The following is a 14,395-nucleotide window of genomic DNA, read 5'->3' as shown; positions in this document are numbered from 1 at the left end:
TAGTAGCGACAAAAGTATCCGCTCGTCAAGTGCATCCCGTAGTAGCAGACGTGTAGACTTTGCTAGTGGCAGCAACTCGCTGGGATCAATCCACCGAGGGTTCTTCTCTTTTGCCAGATAGTGTCAAACTGGTTTTTCTGGGTTAAGATCCTTCAAACGAATTTTGAATAGCTTCATCAGAGCTTCGACTTGAGTCGCAGACTCAGCTTGACAGGCGCGTTTTAGCTCTGTCACAGGCTGCAAAATCGATAGGAGCTGGATCAGATTGGTTTCTTGAGCTGCCAGTGGAAATACAACTGGCGGTTTTTATCTCGAATTGCTTTTTTTGCTCGCTCTGCATACCACGACTCCAAAGCAGGCCACTTTTCTAAGACACGCTTAATGGAGCTTGTCAAACTCAAAAACCGAGAGGCCGAATAGCCCAACAACTTTGTTGAGGAAGTTCCGGTCTGGGCTTTGCACAGCGCTTCGAACAAATCACCAGTAACTTCAACGGACCGAACTTGGTAGATTTTTCGTGTCAGCTTTACAATTAAATCACGCAAATGTCGGGACTTTTGCATGTAGCATTGTCATTCATTCCACAGGAAGCCTTCGTTGCCGCGTGAGCCATATGAGCCATGCACCATTCCCATTGCAAATCGAGCTCTTCGGTCAGCAAGCCCACAACATCGGAGCCCTTATCGCTGGTGGCACCGTAGAAATCCTTAACGGTCAGCTGGAAATCCTCCAAAGTGCGCTTCACCCACAGCAGAAAAGGTCGTCAGATCCCGCCATCTCGATCACCATAGGCGGGGTTAAACTTGCGTGTTCCCAAAAGTACAGACCGAAACTGCCAATTAGTATCAATGAGATAAACTCGCAAGCCGAGGTATTTCTCGCCCGTCGTTTTGCATGTCCAGAAGTCCGCCACCATCGTGAAGTTAGGAAACAATTGGCGATTCGAATGGAAAAATTCGATTACTCCCTTAGTTGTCGACACATAGAGCTCGATAATTGATTCTTCGATAAGCTCAGCAGTGATGACGACCTGCATCTCGTCTTTGACCACGAGAGCTTCTTTGAGCCTTGGTTCTTCGTACTCGCCTATCCGGAGCGGTAGATTGTGGTTAACAATGCGCAACGTCTCGAGGAGAAGATTTAAACGGGCAGGATTGCGAGAGTACAAAACAGACGAGCGTAAGTGCTCAATCTCTTCTTCCCGCTTTCGTTTTGCTGTCATCGCCTTCTTTGTTTTTGGAGACTCCAAGTGATGAACTAGTCGCAGGTGTTTCACGGCGGCGGACGTCTTTCCATGCGACAGCAGCAACAAGTTGTCGGCGGTATCAGTGCGTCGGCAATACTCATCTGCCAGGCAAATATAGCCAGCCTTCGTTTTGGCTCCTTCGGTGTATTCAACACGGACGCCCCAATCGAATATGAAGGAACTCTCTCCGGGCTGTATGGGCTTTCTCTTGAAAGGACCGATAGCGGCCCAACTCTCGACGGCACGCTTCACCGCTGCTGGCGGGTCCAACGTTGTAGTCATTACGTCAGAGCAAGGGAGCGAATACTTTGTACGTAAGTGCTTGGTCCACTGTGTAGATGTGTTATCCGCGTCTGGTAGCCGCGTGCTTCACGATGACTGGAAAAGATATGCAGGAAGATCGCCGCGATTTACGAAAGAACACCGCGAATTTCCACCAGTAAGGAGCGCCACTGAAGGAGCACAGCTTTGAGCCGGCTCTTAAAAAAGAATAAATTCCTCGTGCATTGGAGTTTTGCTCTTAGACATCGTACTTATGTGGAATGAAGAATAAAACCTCAAAAACCGTGCTCCCCAATTTTGAAAAAATATTTTAACCTCGTTTCTGGTGGCTGTATCCATATTGCTCGTGGGAGGCTTGTGATTTACTCAGTTTTGATTTCCCAATCTCTTGTGCACGCACCATCTTCATTACACTTCAGTTACCTCTTGTGCTATTAATACACGAGAAGAAAGCTCTCGTAGGCTATCGAGCCAAGACCAAGACGTTGTGGTACATTATTGTGTGTGACCTTGCTCAAGCTGCAGATGTCGTCGCAAGGACAGCCGCAAGGACAACCGCAAGGAGCTGGACAGCAACAGCAGCAGCAACAAGTGGTGAATGGTGCAGCAGGTGGTGGTACGGGGTGTGTAGCTCGAAGCTCGATGCAGAGAGGATCGTCTGTATTAATTGTACGCAAGTACAAATTGTACTCAAGTACTGGTTTGTACTACATACCCGGTTTGTATCTGTGTGATAATACAAGGCGATAGGATGCCGGCTCTCGGGTCAGTCTCTGTCATTTTTTTTCCTGCAATTAAAGTAAAGCTAATCTCTTTGGCAGGCGATAATCACAGAACTCAAACTTATTAACAGATCGAGCAGCGGTGCATGGCGAGTCGCAAGAATACACTGCTTGTGTGAGACAATGCCGCACAGGGAGGGAGTATAATATTAATAGATATTGAATGAAGCCATGGTATGCTGCGGAGCATGCAGTAGTTTACTGTTTTGATATCCTATTGTGAGTACTGCTCACTTATTATCAATACGTGTTAAAATGTAGCTGGGTACTGTCCAATCGCAAAACCCATATGGAGTCCAATAAGGGCGATCTGTGAATGAGATTGGGAGACGATAATCACGAATTCTGTGATTACAGTATCTGTGACAGAACCCCCGAAAGTTTGGGCAGTGTTGGCAGTCGGGGACTAATCGTTTTGACCTGGCCTGGTCAAAATTGGGTTTGAACAAGGGTTTTCGGCCAATCGGCCATTAATAAAGGCCACGGCCATTGGATTATGCGATTATAGAGGTTTAAGCTGGTTATAAAGCTTGGTAGGTTTCGCTTTACACTACGATTTAGCAAAGAAAAATGATATTTTAATAACATCGGGTGTTAACCATTTGGACGCGGAGGGTTGTAATATGGTCTTATGCTGTTCAGAACAGCATAACAATTACTTAGATTCACTATGCCACGAAATCCGCAAAATCGTATCCACGCCCCTTCCCATAAATTGATCGACTGTTATTGGCTCACGTGTACAAATCCAACAATTTAATTGGTTCATGAAACGGGTGGCTTGATGTACCGCGCGTAAAGAGCAGACCCTCATATTTTAAGAAAAATGAATTTTGGTTCCCTTTGCCGCTTTCGCGCCAAGCCACTCATTCTTCGTTTTTGCCAAGTCAAGCGCAAGAATGACTTACTTTATGGATTAAAGTCAGTATGGCCACTTCTACGAAAGGAGGGTTGGACGTGGAAGCCTGCAGCCGGCATCCAGATCCAGTACGTTACCTTTTTGTCTACTTTGTTGCAGCACACTAATGTACTAACTTGCATAAATGCGTGTAGTCACAACTACCTGAAACCAGGAAGCAAAGTTAGGGGAGGTAAACGCGGCACGGACTATTTCAACGGCGAGGATGAACTACTGGCGTATGTGCGTCGCGATACAGAGCTGTGCGCGTGGCTTAATATCGCGAACGTATGGGTGCGCCCGCCTTCTCAAGCGAGTAAGTAGTATCTTGCTGTTACTATGTGTTTACAAAAGTGACTTACTGTTTGTATTGAAATTTAGTCCAAAGCACTATAGACGCTGCTGCGTCAGACTCTCCCACTCCAGTGCCTGATCCGCCCGAAATCGAGGCTGCAATTGCACCAAAGAGAGATGCTCCTGCGTCAGGTAAAGCGCCGGCGAAGAAACGCGTGAAACAGACATCTACAGAGCAGAAGACCGCAAAGCCTTTTACAAAGAAGACGAAGAAGATGACGAAGAAGCAGCTTGACAAAGAAGCAGCAGATCGCCGTCGAGAGCTCTCGTCGTTCGGTAGAGTGTGGGGAGGCGAAAATGCCCAAGGTACCGCTTTGTTTCAGTGCTGGTGCCTATAAAGATCTAACTGGGTATTTGTAGCAAACGATGGACTTCGTGCAGATCCCCCTCAGACAAATCAAGAACCTGGTTTCATGAGCACTGACAAGAATGGTATAAGAACCCGATAATATGCTGACGTTATGCTAAGCTGACACTGTCGTAATGATTTTTAGATAATGGTGACAACGGCGGACAAGCTAACGCTGACACGACAGGTATAGTCGACTGTTTTTATGCTGACTTGTTCATACGCTGACGTGGTGTGTATACAGAAAACGTTAATGCTGACTTGGTAGCATCTGCTAATACTGACCCTCCAGGTATAGCATTGCTGATTTTTTAATATGCTGACGAATAAGTTTGCTAATTCCAAGTGTGGGTTATTGTAGCTATTGATGATGCCAAATAATCTCCAGTCGGACATATGAATGGTGATGTGGATTCAGTCATCGCCGGTAGCAGCGATGGCGAAAACAGTGAGTACGTTTTCGATGAGAGTGATGGGGATGATTCTGAGTCTGAAGGTGATACTGGCGACACGACCCGAGACGACGACGGAGTGACGATTCCGCCTGCAACAGTCAGTTCGACTTAATTTCGAGGAATCGAATTCGCGGTGATGGAAGCCACTGATCCAAACCTCGTATTGGGAGAAGGTGAAGAGTTTCTAGATTCGGACGGAGAAAGGAGTGATGATTTGGTGGAGACCGCTGAAACATTTGTGGATGAAGATTCCAGCGAGAGTGAAGATACAAACGAGTCAGTCGCAGAAGAGGTCAGTCGTATGATCGGCCTTATGAAGCCAGCTGAAATTGATGATATGCGGTTGCGCGTTCAAGGTGTGTATTGTTTTTTGTTGTTGTTGTGGAGCCAAGGAGAGTTTATCTAACGGACATTATGCTGACAGGGTCGTCTGAAATTTATGACACCACTCAACTTGCTGCCATGGCACAAGATGGCTGGACTGTTCTACCGGACGATGCAGCAACGCCTGTCACTAATGATGCTGGTGTAGACAACATGTACGACGGGTACTGTGGACCCTCACAAGGCGTCATAGCTGCTTCACAGTCACCGATCGACCTCTTCTACTATTTCCTGCATAAATCGTTCTGGCGGCATGTTGCAAGCGAATCTAACCGGTAATGGAAGCAAACGCTTGAAGCACGCCTCGAGAAAATGGTACAGCAAGAAGGGAAGGTGATGCACCGGCTTCAGAAGAGTAGAGAAAAACTGAGAAAGCGCCTGATGAAATTTGATAAGATTCTGCCGCACGAAGTTGCTCAATGGGTTGGGCTGATGTTGGCCCATGCCTTGAGTCCTCGAAATGTGTTTTGAGATGCACTGGAATATGGCCGAGGATGGCCTAATTCCTGCAGGAACATTTGGAAAAGCTATGTCTCGAGACCGTTTTCGGCTCATTACCAGATTTCTGCATTTTACTAACAACGAAGATCCTGCGGCTTCTAATGATAGGGGCTGGAAAATTCGTTCAGTGTTGGCAACGGTGGAAACCACATTCAAGGAGGGGTATGTCTTGGGTTCAAGAGTGGCTGTTGATAAAGGTATGTTACCTTTGTTCAATCGGCGCAATCCGACACGCATGTACATGAAGGACAAGCCTCATAAGTGGGGAACCAAGTGCGTCATGACGTGCTGCGCCGAGTCGGGCTACTGCAAAAGGTAATGCTGACATAGTCACGATAAATCATTGAAGCTATGCTGACTTAGAGTACATTATTTGATGCATGACAGAGTTGAAGTCGACGTTGGGCGAAAGAAGGACAAGGAGGGTGCTCAATCGATGGACACAAAGAGCGGCCCGGCGGCTGTCATACGAAATATTGCCAGTGTTTTCCGTGGAATCCCTTACCAAGGAAGGCGTCTCATGGTTGCAGATCGGTTTTATACTTCTGTGCCGCTAGCGCGACAACTGCGGACTATGAGCTTCAATTTCGTTGGGACTATAAGAATAATCGAAAAGGGTGGTGCAAAGGGGTTGAATTTCCTTTCAAGAAGCAACCAGCAAACGTTAGAAGGGGCTCCTTCAAAATAGCGATCGCTAAAAGCAATCCGGGGCTAGTGGCACTGGGCTGGGCTGATAACAGATCGGTTTACTTCCTGGCATCCCAAGTTGGAACAGCTATGACGAGTGTTCAGCGCCGTGAAAAGAATGGAGAGCAGAGCACTGTTCCATGCCCGGGGATTGTTGCAGAATACCAGCGCTTCATGGGTGGTGTTGATCGCCATGATCAATTGCGACTTCAGTCGTACTCTATGCAATTAGCAGCAAGGTAAATGCTACCCTGACAATGTCAACTTATGGTCTCTAATTTATGCTGTTCTGTATACCAGATTTCAGAAATACTACAAGAGTCTCTTCCTTGGGCTATTAGACATGGCCATGGTGAACGTGTACATTGTACATTCGTTGTTGTGGGAGAAACAGAGCAAGAAGAAGATGTCGCATTACGTGTTCTTGGCAAGAATGCACATGCAACTTATCCTCCAAACACAGACAGCATTTACAGAGACAACGGATTATCTCGACCTTCTACTACAGTTACTGAACAAGTTACTGTACATGGCGGGCATGTACTAGTTCAAACGCCAGATATGCGCATGAACAACGGTGTCCAGAGGCTGAGACAGCGCCAGTGTAAAGTCTGCTCCTGCTACAAGCCTGAAGGTAAGCGGCGTGGGGGGACATCGACATTCTATTGCCCGAAGTGTTCGGAGGACAAGAAGGGTGTGGTGACGCTTTGCAACAAAGTCCGAGGGCATCCAGCAAACGAAGGAATGACGTGTGCACAGATATGGCATATCCTGTGGCAGAACGGTGAGTTTTCGCTAAAGGAGAGTCACATTCGGGACCGTAGTCTTGCCAACCCGTAGCTAACCTTGTCAATACACGTACCTTCACAATCTCAACCACTTATTGGCACCGTACCTGCACATGCATTCGCCTCTGTTAGCTCTCACTTGGCCATCCTGTTACTGCCACTATGCCGCTATAGTTTGCACCGCTGCTTGGGGTCTAGTTGGGGGAAGGAGGGAGATGTTTGTCTTTGATGCGTGTGCTGTGGTTGTCTTCAAATTTAGGGCTTGCATAGAATGACCTGGAAACAGTTGATTGGAGAATTTTAAATCCGCTGATCACACCAATCCCTTCTGCGGAATAATTACCAAGGAGGTTAGCTACATTCGCTGCTAGGAAAGTGCATTTTTAACCTTGAATTAATTATATCAAATTTTAACGAAGTTATTTTCTTATACCCTCCGGGAGGGTATAAACACTTTTCTTAGCCTATTCGTGTCACACCTCCGCGTCCAAGGGGTTAAGGAACCTTATATGCCAGCTTGGCACGCTGGAGAATGCATAACGCCGTCCATGTATGTCACCACTACCGCGTAAGACTGATGCACGTGCTTGACAGGGACGATCTCGAGCTGCATAATCTTCGGCGCCTCACGCAGCCACGCACAGCTTCAGCGTATGGTTCGACTTCTTCACTGCAAGAATTGCTCTCGTCGAAGTTGTAGTTCTCTAACGAACGCATTCTTGCACGAACGGTCGGTCTACAGCGGTGTTTTTGTCCAGGCTACATGGTCGACACAGGAGAGCTTATTAGCAGCTGAAGCTTGCCCAGGTGAAGGTCGGCCTGGTTGGCCGAGATCCAGACGCATTTGAGGCGCTTCAGACGTCTTCTGTCGCCTCCAGCGTAGCGATACGTCTGGTTAAAGCTGCGTTCTCTACAGTCCAACATCATCCCAGTCCACTGCTCGTCGTCCTTTCTTGTCGGTAGTCTTCAGTGTAGTTGCATGCCTGTGACGTTGCAATACTTGGACGGGATCGCGCAGTTAGGGCTCTTCGTCGGACAGGAATGCACGGAGAAAGACGGCGTGTAGTTTAGCTTTCAGCTTCGCTAAAGTGTGACTGCTTCTGATCACAGGTGTTGTGTCCTAGCAGCACGTGACGCGCTTGAGCGCCGAAACTTTGCATCCACTCTGCGTGGGTGACGCAGCACGTCGAGACTTCCGAGAAAAAAAAACACCACTTCCGCTTGGAATTGATCCTGTCTCAATGTATCTGCTAAAGCCAACAAGCGCGTCCATATGCGCAGTAGGCACTGATAACAGCACATAATCACTCAATTACACCTTCTCATAGGCAGCTTTACGCCCTTGCTCGTCGTTTTGATGGTGGCGTGGAGTCGAGGGACTCTGGTGTAACGTCCAAATCATTTTCCTTTGGCGACGCTAGTACGTACATATATTGATAACAGTACAGATACAGTCTTAATATTATTAGAAGATTTACTAAATACTACGAAGTTTATCACACAAGAAATAGAGATTGTTTGTTGTACAGTACTGATAATCTTGACGATCCCGGTGGTCTCGCGGATGCAAAGGAGACCCTGGAACTGTGGTAAGAGATTCTTGACGAGATATTTCAAGACGATGAGATCAGTACCGAATACGCTCGTTCAAAAGAAAATGTTGACGAGGTGAAGGTGAGCGAGCTCGAATCCATAGCGCATCCAGTCAGAATTCCGTTCCCAAACGAAAACCAGGCCGACTTTCCTCGTGAGAATACCATTCACGGGATTCGAGCAGTGAAAGTGCCATTAGCAGATCTTTTCGCTGAGTAGTAGAGTTGAATATTCCTTTACGTACGTCCCATTACAGCTTCTTCGACGTTCATCAGCGCTACATCCAGCTGCAAAGTCTCACAACAGCCGTCGTCATCTCCATCACAACGAATATGTCACGAACAAAACGAGCGGCGGTCTTCATTTGCATTCGTCTAGATCAGATATAGCTTCTTGTGTACTTGCCGGCCTTGGCAGCCGAGAACTGCGATACGATGTGGGCGCTCTCCGCACAAGTTTACTTGGTAGTAAGCAGACCTTCCACGCCCAAGGGGCCGTTGCCGTGAATGCGGCCAGTACTGATACCAACCTCAGCGCCAAGACCGAAGCGGTAGCCGCCAGCAAAGCGAGGGCTGGTGTTGTGGATCACGCACGCGCTGTCGACCATGAGCTGGAACGGCTCGGCAGCAGTGGCGTCCGTTGCACTCTGTGTGGCCACTGCTGTACTGGTTGATGTGAGCAACGACAGCACTAACACTGTTGACCATCTCGATTGTAAGGTCCGTGGAGCCGAGCTCTGTAGACAGCGTGTCTGTAGAGCGCGACTAGACAGTAGCAACGCTCAACTTGGCAACGTAGGGGTGATGTGCAGGTTGGCGCCAGCCTCTCCAAGCTTTACCAGGATCTCCTCGTCCTACCCTTTGCTCGCCAGCTATTCATCGAACAAGAAAGTCTCAAGTGCATTACAACCTGCGAGGTAGTCCGTCATGGCGTCAACAACGAGCTCAATGGCCTTCTTCACATCATCTGCACTGGGAATGTACGTACGTAGCAATCTAAGACGTAGATTGGGTCCATTTCAGTGTACTCGGCTCTAGTGATCTGTGTATTGGTAGCAGCAGCAACACTTGAGCGTCTCTAGCATGGTCGGGCCCTTCTCTCCGTCGTCCAAGACCGCTGCTGTTGGCAGTGTGAGCTCTTCTAATGAAGTGAGCTTGGGGTCACTGGAATGTACGAGACGATTACGTTGCTATCCTGTTCCAGTTCGGCGGGATTTAGCGCAACAACATCGTCTTCGGGCTCCTACAGTGGCTGTTGAGGAGGCTACGCTGCGTGCTGGATCGCTAGCGAACGCAATGGCAAAATGTGCGCGCTGGACGCGTATCCGTTTGCTTCAGAGAACGGCAATATGGCAAGCTACTTGACGAATTCCTGCCCAGAATTTGAAGTTGGTGTAACCGGTTACGAACCCGTTCGTGAAGATCCTGGCGCGGTTGAGGATGCCGTGCGCAATCAATTTCGACCTTCCTGTACAGCGATCGACTGCTTTCCAGTACTACTCAGGTGGCGTGCTTACGGGCGCGAACTGCAATAAGACCTCGGGAGTTGGAGTGGGTTTGGTGAGAGGGAAGATAGCATTCTGTATTGGCACATTAAGAAGCAGTGGGGATACTTCATTGGGTGAAGATGGTTACGTTCGTGTCCAGCGCAGCTTCTCCGGAGACAGCAAGATGCATGCTGTGTCGAGCTGTACGCGACCTGGTCTATCTTTGACGTCTCGGCAGCCCTACTTCGTCTCCGACACCAATACATCCGCTCCTCCCTTTACCTCCACCCCCTTCGTCACAACTGTAACGCCTTGGGTTCCCCAGGTCACGACAGTGGCGCCTTCAACTAGCCCGGGCATAGACATACCTTCAACAGCAGAAACCGTGGTGGATCAAACTGCCAGCGCAAGTGCGGCATTGGGCTCTGAGCTCCACCATCACAAAGGGTGGCGTTGATCAAGTGACAAGCGCCACATCAGGTTCGATCGCGCAAATGAGGCGGTGAACACGGACGCAGCCGATGACTCACTCAATTCGACGGAGACACCTGCAGCAACTGCGACTGTCCAAGTGTTGCTGGTGATGCGCTCTACACCGCAACAAGCACGGGCAACTGGGGATATGCTTCCGATACTAGAGATTTTCATGATGGATTAACCATGCCGTACTTGAAGCTGCTGGTAACGACAGCAGCATTCACCCCCTGCGAGATATTAATAGCCGACTGCCCAACCTCAATCTTGGCGCCCAAAACGCCACGTCTGACGCTCGACTTCGACGATGTTGATGCTGTTACTCTCGGGACAGGAGACCGAGATGACCTTGCCGCCAGGTTGGCTGGGTGGCTCCCTCCACTTCTTGATGAGCAGTCTCGCGGCCCACCAACACAGCGAGCGAGTCGTGAAGACGGTACCGTCCGGCGAGGCACCGACGTAGTCGTTCGCTTTGTCCATTGGGGCGACGACCAGCTCTAGCAGCTTGGGTATCATGCCACAAACACACTGGCGTTGACAACGCGTTGTAAGTGCGGCTGGCGTTAAGCTGTTTGGGGCGCTGTGATTTATTAATATTTGATATGAATTAACGTATCGCACTTAGTGCACTGGACATTTAAATCGTAGGGTTGAAACGAGTTATTTAATCCTTTCGACATGGCTTTAGGCCAATAGACAGGCCCGGCCATTGGCCTGCGGCCAAAACCCATGGCCTTTGCCAACACTGCTATCGCCTTGTATTATCACACAGATACAAACCGGGTATGTAGTACAAACCCGTACTTGAGTACAATTTGTACTTGCGTACAATTAATACAGACGATCCTCTTTCTCAGCCAATCCATGTGTCATTCCAATGCTTTCAGTCTCGTATGCAACGTACCCATGGGTGTGGAGATGAAGAGGGCGTTGCAATCACCTGAATGCTCCATGCTTCGAGCTACACACCCCGTACCACCACCTGCTGCACCATTCACCACTTGTTGTTGCTGCTGTTGCTGTCCAGCTCCTTGCGGTTGTCCTTGCGGCTGTCCTTGCGACGACATCTGCAGCTTGAGCAAGGTCACACACAATAATGTACCACAACGTCTTACACTTGAGCTTGGGCCCGATAACCTACGAGAGCTTTCTTCTCGTGTATTAATAGCACAAGAAGTGACTGAAGTGTAATGAAGATGGTGCGTGCACAAGAGATTGGGAAATCAAAACTGAGTAAATCAAGACTAGCTGTGCTGCATCAGGGAAGGCCTCGGTCCAAACCCTCTTACTGTTTCCAGTAACTACTCTGGCCTCCACGAGTTAGGGAGTAAATCCTTCCTGGAGGACTCCGCATAGTCTCTCCTGGATTTGTCCTTCTCCCTCGTAGTCACAACCACTCACAACTCGCACTTCTTTACCTCTGAATATATTAAACTGGAATGACCTAGCAACAGTCCCCACAGTGACTGTAACACCAAAGTGTAGCCATTCTACCGTCGAAGTCTCGTAGTCACTAAAGCCGTCATTTCAAGCCCCGTTGCCCTCCTGCCAAACCTCCAGTCAGATCATTTTCAACAGATGCTAAATTTAAATAGTTTTTTTGTATGTATTTCGAGTGGCCGGAAGTTTAGACCTGATGAAGCTCTTCGTCTACGTGTTTCAGAACTACTGCCAAAACCACATCTTGAAATGATAGAAAATGATTGAGCTACAGGACAAAAAGTGGGTGGGTCTGTTTCATTTGGTCAGTAGTGTTTTAAAAAGACCTCAGAGGGGTAATATTACCAGATACAGACCAAAAATTTAAATTGAGCAGGATTACTATCAATGATCCAGGCCAAATAGTCGATGATCCGAACGGCTTGGATAAGGTAATCATGATGCTAGTTTCAGCTTTCCTCTTGACCACTATTCGTCAGCGAAGCCAATATGCCACACAGAGTTAACCTTAAATACGTCATGTTTTCGATGACACTTACTACCTCCGCTCTGAAAAAGATAACCATTTCAAATTATATTACAGCCTACCCAAAAAAATACCCCCTCTATGCCGATCACTTTTTGGATTTCGAATCTCCCGCGCTTTCCCGACCAGACTGGCTCCCGCCGGTGCCAGCTTTCAAAATGAAGCTGGGACCTGGGGGAGATCACAGACAGTGAGCGCCAGGCCGTCTGGTAGACCTTACTGCTTCGCAGCGTGGGAGGAGTGCTCGGGTTGCAGCGTACTTCCGTGTGGACCGCCAAGTTGTCGAGCGAATTTGGAGGCGTGGAATCAATTCGATGGGAGATCGAGTAGCAGCCGTGGTCAAGTCAAAGAAGAGCGCATGTGGTAGGAAGAAGGTGGTTTGAGCTGAGCTGTGCGAGAGAATCGCTGCAGTTCCTGTCAATGAGCGCGAAAACCAGCGTCTGCTTCAGCGCGCGTCCAACATGAGCTGCTACCTGGTTCAGCAGCTGATCAAGGAAGGCTACATACGGCGTGCGCTCAGACAGACCCGCCCACTACTTACACCCACGCACAAGCTGGCGCGCCTCCGGCACAAGGACAAGCAAGTACGAGCTGGCACTCTCCCTAACTGCCTTGTGACGCTACCTCACTCGCCAATGCTAACGCGTACATGCTGCTTCTTGCAGCGAGCAGCCCCCCACCGCCTACCGCTGAAGTTCCAGAAGCCCCACTGAGCGCCCCTTCAGAATGTGGCGATGTAGTCGCCGTCTTAGATCCGTTTTTGTATCTATAGTTGCACGGCGGAGCATGAACGCCTGTGTCTTGCTTAGTTTCTCACTGTCAGTTCTCGGTCATAAAGCTAGCTAGCCAGCCTCTCACAAATTAATAAACGCCTAAATGAACGAGGCGGAGCGCTGCGCAAAAAAAAAAATGGTTATCTATTTCCGAGCGGAGGTAGTATTTAAAAAAAACAAATGTCTTGCACGTTACATTTGTAATCTTCCAAAAAGGACAAGAAAAGTCTACCTAAGGTAGCATTGAGAGCTTTCGTTGCGGGTGGGTAACTATACTATCATCGGTCGAGCCTTTATTTCTAGAACCTCGACAATACTTCGATAGTAGTCGCAAGCCTTTCTCGGCGCCAAAGGAGTCCACAGATCGGACCCAATTTCGACGAGGTGTTTTCAGCTATTTATCCTGTTCAGGTAGGCCAGATAGCCGTTGTACACCGGTGCGTATTTTTCCTTTTCCGACACTTTCAGCAAGTTCGCGATTTTGTTCAACGAGTGGCCGTTCTCATTCCACTTCTTGTACACGTCGTCGGCCGTGTTGAAATCTGCAATGATTTTCTTGGCCAATGCTTTTACTTCCCCTTTTAGCGTCAGATGATATCCTCGCTCTTCCATACTTTCTTTTCGCTCTCGAAGAAATCTTCTGTCGATGGCATCGACGTTCAGTGCTGCACCGAGTGAGTGGACGAGGAGTGATGGCTCCATTCTCGAGAGCTTGGTCTGATCGGAGCTCGTAGCCGCGTTACAGGTCACAAAATAGCTGATGACCATCGATGCTGACAGAATCGAGTACAGACGCATTGTTTACAGCGCTTGGAGAAGTAAAGCCTTCTGTCGAAAAGGCAAAATGAGGATGCCACCGCTGGAGTTACCGGAATGGCAAGAACTACATGTATCTCTTGACGGTCTCTTCTACTGTAAACCGCACAAGACGCTCAGAAGACATGTGACAATACAGAAAACTAACGTTTACGCCGTATTACGACTCGTTAGGGACTAATCAACGGTACAGCAACAGCACAAAAAAGAGTGTAAAGGACGACATCAAGTAGACAATTTCAAAGTCAAGATAAAAATTTCAAGATTTCGATGAAATTCAACATCCTCGGCCGGAGTCCACCACAGCTTCTGTACAAGTATTTCTGCAGCGCTACAGGCAACAGAACCATTGTTTTTCTAACCGTTAGCGAGGCTGGAGTCCAAGCGCCAATACACGCTACAAATTGTATCATGTAACTCACCAAGTTTTGTCAGAGAACAATAGGTACGAATACAAACCAAATTAAATTCTTGCCAAGTCACGACACGACAAATTTTATTTGTCGTCAGCCGCGACAAAAATCGAATAGTGAAGAAGATGAGATTGGGAGACAGAAAGTT

The 14,395-nt window shown here is 48.3% G+C and overlaps 1 protein-coding gene across 1 annotated transcript; it reads right to left on the bottom strand.

Moving 5' to 3' along the window:
- Nucleotides 1-13,408: 13,408 nt before the first annotated feature.
- PITG_05912 (secreted RxLR effector peptide protein (Avh9.1), putative) lies at nt 13,409-13,816 on the bottom strand (the record flags this gene model as incomplete). The annotated part of the gene is made up of 1 exon (XM_002998108.1): nt 13,409-13,816. One exon carries the CDS (start codon nt 13,814-13,816, stop codon nt 13,409-13,411), a length of 408 nt encoding a protein of 135 aa, XP_002998154.1.
- Between the last annotated feature and the right edge of the window lie 579 nt (nt 13,817-14,395).

Source organism: Phytophthora infestans, genomic scaffold, assembly GCF_000142945.1.
Source record: "Phytophthora infestans T30-4 supercont1.9 genomic scaffold, whole genome shotgun sequence".
Lineage (NCBI taxonomy): Eukaryota > Oomycota > Peronosporomycetes > Peronosporales > Peronosporaceae > Phytophthora > Phytophthora infestans.
The sequence above is the reverse complement of the archived record's forward strand: the minus strand, read 5'-3'. Positions and strand labels throughout refer to the sequence as shown.